The following is a 6,246-nucleotide window of genomic DNA, read 5'->3' on the forward strand; positions in this document are numbered from 1 at the left end:
CTCTTCAATAAAAAAAAAAAAAAAAGAAACCAAAAAAACCACCACCAGAAACTGAGAAGCTAAAAAGGCCAAATGTCCTGGAAAGGCATAAATTTGATATGTGTATAAGTATGAAAAAACCCCCAAAGTTATAGCAAATGATGTATTTCAAATAACTGGCTTATTATCCCCCCAAATGTAACACTGACTTTCAAACGCTGGCAAGCTATACCTAAGCATTAATAGCTACAATACGAAAGTTTGATAACAAGCTTTTTTTCCAAAACACATATGCACAGTGCCAAAAGGTCTTTCAGAACACAATTTTTAAAGGGGAAAAAAAAAAAATTATCCTTACTTGATGCAGTGTATATGCGGGAAGCTTAGTTTTTTCACTCAAAAGGCTTGCCGCCCTCCCTGTAGGTGCAGTAAATAGTACATTCAACATTTTTTTTGCGTACATATTCTCTGACTCCAAATGATGATCAAAAGTATTCCATTCCTCAGATGCATCCAAGTCTTCTTCAAAGTCCTTAGAAGCAGCTTCCACTTCTTTTTCCATCTGCTTTAAGTGACGAAAAAGGCAGCTAACTATTGTGCTCTTTCCACAGCCTCCTTTACCACTGATGATTGTGACAGGATTAGAACAAATCTTTTCCACAGCAATCACTTGCTCTAAGTCTACCTCTGGTTCACTTTGGGTACCAGACACAGACCCCACTTCGTTTTCAAGAAAGTGATTTTCACCATTATGATTGTCCAGGCTATTTTCCTTCAGATGTTCTATTTCATGATCCTGGGTAATACTCGTTTTGTTATCTACTACTTCTCTTGATGTCTCAGAAACATTAAGTACCTTTCTCACATCAACATCCAGTTGCCACGAATGGTTTGACAGAAGGTTACCTATATACATTGCAATGTCTTTTTCAGATTTGTAAAGATGAGGCAGAAACACCAGTTTTTTCTCCCTAATCACTATGTTCTGATCTTTCAAAAATTCAAGAGATTGCCAAGCATGCTCAATGGACATATCTTTAGATACAAAACGAGCTAATTCATCTTGATCTTCGTACGTGTGTCCCATTTCTCTACACTTTTTCTTGAGTTGATCATACAGAATTAATGCATTCTTCTGCAATTCAGGAATCTTCCGGAGGAGATGTTCACACTGACAGAAGGCGGCCCACGTTGCCTCACAGTAAGAAAGGTTCAGTTCCCTATAGGTGATCTTCTCCCCAAAAAGAATAAAATCAAACATATATTTATTTCAGAAGATGTTAGTCTCTTGCTGGATAACACTCCTCCTAGCAAATACAAACTGCAATTCAGAGGGTGGAAGTCTACAAAAAAAAATTTTTTTTTTTCATAATGTAGAAAGTTATAATGGTTTTCAAGCTGTACGAAAGCAAGATATTTAAAAGTAAGATGGAATGATAATTCCTCCCAGCCACCCCTTCATATAAAATGAAAAGTTTAAAAATCAAAAACCTTGCAGAAAAATTGGGCATTAGGAAGAACTTGCGCTCACCTAATTAGCACAATTTCAAGTAAAGGCACAAAAAACCCCTGTCAAAACAGAGCATAGGAAAGCCATTAGCCAGAACATTGTACCCAAAATACTGTACCCAATTCTGAACATGCTACTTCAAGAAACACACAACCTACTGCAGAATAGTGAAAGACTGAGATGTGCAAAAAAAGACAAATTATTGAGGAAATGAAAAATTAATTGGACCTGATGAGCCTTAAGAGAAAAAGCTCAAGACAGTCTTCAAGCAATAAAAAAACTGCAGTAGAATGCAGATCCTTGGTACAAGCAACAAGAGAGCAGCAAGTCTATACTGCATCAAGGAATAGTCAAATTGCACATCAGGAAAAGCTTCTTAAAGAAAAGGATGCAAAATACTGGAATATATTGGCTAGACTGCTGAATCTCCGAACCTGGAGGTCTCCAAGAAAAGTCAGAACTGTCAGTAAAAGCAGTGAGGGGCTGGAGCAGAGGGATTAACTACTTACACTCCTGAATGATTAAGCTACAGCTCACAGCTGAGGTAGAGGAGTGCTCAGGTGAGGGGCAGCAGCAGCCTAGCGAAGAAAAACAGGAAGGGAAGGAAGCAGCAACCACAAATCCCACTATAAAACAGGAGAACCACTACGCCAGATGGCCTCCTACAGAGTAACTTACCTACCCTACTATGACAGCTTAGATACTGTTCCACATGTCAAGAACAGATCTCATTTGCCAGTATAAAACTGAATAGGACAATTGAGGGTGTTAAATTAGCTTTCTTACTTTTGGCCCCACTACCTCAAGTACTTAATTTTCTGCTCCTTGTAGAAAAGACTAAACAAACAGCTGTACCAAAACCACCTTTAAAATCTTCTGAGATTAATTTATTATAGACCAAGTGGGAGAAAAACCCTTTGCTAAAACTGAGTCCGGTACATCATCCATTTCCAAATGAACTAAGCTTACTTCTTACAAATGCCCACTTAATGAACTGAACATAACTGAAACAGCACTGTGTTCTAACAAAGCTCAAACGTAAAAAAACCACCACATTTTTTACCCTGCTTAACATTACTTACCCTGCTGAATCCAAGTTTCCATGGCTCATTCTTTAGTATCTCATCCAATTTAGTTAGCATCTTGTCTTGAAAGTGTACTTCCTCACCATCTGCATCATTGTTTTCTTCAGTCTTTCTGTGCCAATGCACCAAATCCAACAGAGAGCAAAAATGGCGCGGCAGAAGAACCGGCAAGAATTCCAGCAGCAACGGAAAAGTCAGAGCTACCAACACCGCCTTGCCTGCCACTGTATGCACCATAAACCAAGAACATTTTAAGTAATATACAAAGATATTTGTAAAGGCAATTTAAACTGACTCTGGCTTTTATCTTTCTGCCTCCCCTACACCCAAAGCATCCCAAATTTCTTTCAGTTTCTTATTCTTTGTAATCCTTTTCAAATTTTCTTAAAGTCTGTTTTCCCTGAACTGTCTTGGGAAAAAATAATGTAAACAGATGACATAAAAACTGCAACTAAATGTACTCATATGGAAAATATGCATTAGACACTTGGTTTAAACTGCATACTCAGTAGCATATTGTAGAAAGTCAGCTCAGACCTCACCACACCTGGCTCTTTAAAGATAATTTCCAGATGTACAGAAGAATGTTTAAAATCCAAAATAAGAAAAGAGGCTTCTAAATTTGTATCAGATCAGTGAACAAACTTAGGAACAGTGTTCTCCACTGGCTTTCTCAATGAAGCCAAAATTAAGCTATGCCTTTCCTCATTTGGATCAGTCTTGGGAATCCTGCAAAAGGGGTATAATAAAACTGATTTTCTCTTCAGCTTGCTTTAAAAAACAAATTTCAGAAGAAAGTGAAACTTCTCAAATTTTTATCTCTTGGCAAGAAAAAAAAAAACCAACAACAATGCAATTTTGAATTAAGTGTTAAGGAAGTTTCTTAATTCCAAATTTAAACCACCAATTTTTCGCAGGTAAGCGTTTTTCTGATCGCTGTCTTACCTACAGAAAGGCAAAGATAAAACCTTTAAAGGAAGTACTTTTAAAAAACCAACTTTAAAGGCAAGTCTAAAACTTTACAGCAAATACTTAATTTACACGTAGAAAATCAACACATGACATTTCCACACATGGTACTTCCACATCATGGAGGCTTGAAGAACAAACTGCTCAAGTCCATAACAATTAATGACAACCAGAAACAAATTACAATAGTAGTAACAGCAGCATGACATACGGGTTGGGGGGAGTGTTTTCTATTGCCCCATGATAGAGAAAGAAGAAAGCTTAATTTGTAGCAAATTAAGCTAAATTATGAATTAGGGAAAATCCACGAACTACCAGAACAGTGACCAGGACGCCTAAGCACACTGTGCAATCTTCACCCCTGAAGATTCCTGAACATACTGGACACGCCTCAATCAAAAGTGATCCATATATCCCATCAAAACTCACACAGCAGACTAGAGCTGCGTTTCTACCACTATCGATACCCACCCCTTTGTGGTCACAAAATGACCTGAAGTCCATAAACAGGGGCTAAACACTTTTCTACCATTACAAAAACAGAACGAAAAGCCTGAAAGTCCATAGGACTGTGAAAATTTTCCTCTTTACACATGTGATTTGGAGTAAAGTCAGCTCAAACACAGCAGAAGCTTTGACTTCTCCTGTTAGAAACGATCTGACCTCCAGAACAGTCACCTCCATGTTTTGACCTGACACTGCCCAGTAACCCACATACTGGAAGACTTCATTTGCTTGCATGTAACAGTAGGTAGAGCCAACCTGCCTGTAGAGATTTATGCACAGCTGTGGCTGAATTTAAAAGACCTCCTCCAATTCAGAGTACTGAGTCTCATGGCACTGACACCCAAGTGGCTCTGTACAGCACCAACCCCAGACTGCCTACGTCCACACCAGGAACATCATATAACAGAACCGGGTCATTGGAGTGAAACAAGACAGCTAATGCTGAAGACACGTCTCAGATGTCTTGACTTTCTGCATTTCAGCATTCTGCTTCAGCCCAGCTATAGTTTGGTGCCACAGTCAATGCCCATTAAGGGCTGGAGTACCTTAGGTGTGCAACTGGAACACATCTTTTGGGTTTCATCCAGCAGGGATACAGTCAATAGTCTTGGAGACTGCAACACAACGGGGACAAGAGGGATGTTGGCTTCCAAAGCACACTCTTGATCCAGTCTCCAACACTCATGTAGTCACACCAACACAGCCCACAACAGGACCCTCAGCAGTCCTGCACTATCTCCACACAGGGACAGGCCAGTGTTTCCGCCCCAGCCGTGCCAACCTGCTGATGGGCAGGACACAAATACACTAAGATAGCCTATGTAGTGCAGCTGACACAGACCACCCTGAGCTCATTCCCTGTTCCCCTGGCTACAAAGCAGCAGCTGAACTATTTCTGAACACGTATTTATCTTAAAAAGCCATACCACCACGTTTAAGCAGCGCTGAACCCATTTTTTAATAAGCCTTGTTGCATCTGAATAAACTATAGGAAGGCAGCACCAGAGTCTTTGCATCCCTAGCACAGACAATTCCACTTAGTCAGCCTGCAGAATTCAGAGAAGTCCTTACGTATTTCTAACTCTATGCCTATCTTTAAATGGTCAATTGTCCCCCTGTCCTCAAATTTAAAAAAAAAAAATCTTTTAAATTGTATGCTCAAAATTAATTTGAATATACACTTTATATGAAGACACACTAGCTTGAACAGTATCCGAGACAGAACTCATTAGCTTATAAAACAATCAAAATAGCACAAGATATACCTACATGATTTTGAAACATAGTAGAAGATGTCATAATCCTTGGTGTCTCTTTGTTTCTTCCTTGTCCGTAAGTGTGCAACTTGGAACTGGTTTAGTTTTTCTTCAAGATTTCTAAAACTCAGCATAAAGTCCATAGGAAGCCAAGTAAAAAACTTTTCTTTAAAATCCTCAGGAACAGCACATTCCTTAAGAAAGAGTGAAAAGACTTGTCGGTTGTTTTCTTCTATATCAGTCCGCAGAAAATACGATGGGTATCCTTGCACAAAGTACTTCGACCCCATTTTTTTAGCTTTAACATTAACTCTCCACCAAGGGTCAACTAATGGAAAACGTCCAACTACTTCATACTCCTTTTTGGAGTGTTCTTCTTGTATAACAACTGAATCATTAAAAAGAAAAATAAAACCATTGTTAATCAATAGTCATAAAGATTAAAAGTTTGGTGTGATTAAAAACGTTTTATCTGTACAAAGCTTATTTTTGTCTTTTGTCTTGTTTCAGTAGCAAAAGTAAAGCAGGGGTTTTCATTAACTTCCTGATGTCAGTCTTTCCAGGAGTATTTAAAAACGAAAGCAAAAGCCAGCCCCAGAAACAAGCACTAAAGCTGCTTCTCTAAGTGTCAGAACTACAAAATTAAACTTACATACGTATATTTATTAAGCCAATTAAACACATTGGCATATGGCTTAGTATTACACCCTTTATGCCAAGTCAAGTTTACAGTTCAATTTTAAACAGTTTTACCACAAAATATTGCATGATGGTGCCTGCATCCTCCTCAGATACATTTGTATGCTAACTGAAACCACCAAATTTATAACCAATTAATATAAGAAACTCTTAACGTTTTGTATGACCTGGTTTGCCTCCCCTTTCCATCCTCATTCCCTCACAAAAATGAATACACTGCTCCATAATCCATAATTGGGGA

General features: G+C 38.6%; 1 protein-coding gene across 3 annotated transcripts in view; it reads right to left on the reverse strand.

Moving 5' to 3' along the window:
• Positions 1-5,942, reverse strand: part of LOC106901224 (DNA helicase B-like) — a 15,713-nt gene extending 9,771 nt beyond the window's left edge. Inside the window, exons 1-3 of one of the 3 annotated variants that reach the window (XM_014963662.1) lie at positions 5,320-5,942; positions 2,572-2,798; positions 338-1,210 (exon numbers count right to left, since the gene is read on the reverse strand). In XM_014963662.1, the coding sequence (XP_014819148.1) occupies positions 338-1,210; positions 2,572-2,798; positions 5,320-5,596 (1,377 nt within the window). In that variant the 5' untranslated portion in view covers positions 5,597-5,942. The remainder of the gene's footprint in view (positions 1-337; positions 1,211-2,571; positions 2,799-5,319) is intronic. The other 2 variants (XM_014963665.1, XM_014963664.1) reach the window with 2 other exon arrangements.
• Positions 5,943-6,246: the final 304 nt, after the last annotated feature.

This window comes from Calidris pugnax, unplaced genomic scaffold (genome assembly GCF_001431845.1).
Source record: "Calidris pugnax isolate Ruff unplaced genomic scaffold, ASM143184v1 scaffold44, whole genome shotgun sequence".
NCBI classification, from domain to species: domain Eukaryota; kingdom Metazoa; phylum Chordata; class Aves; order Charadriiformes; family Scolopacidae; genus Calidris; species Calidris pugnax.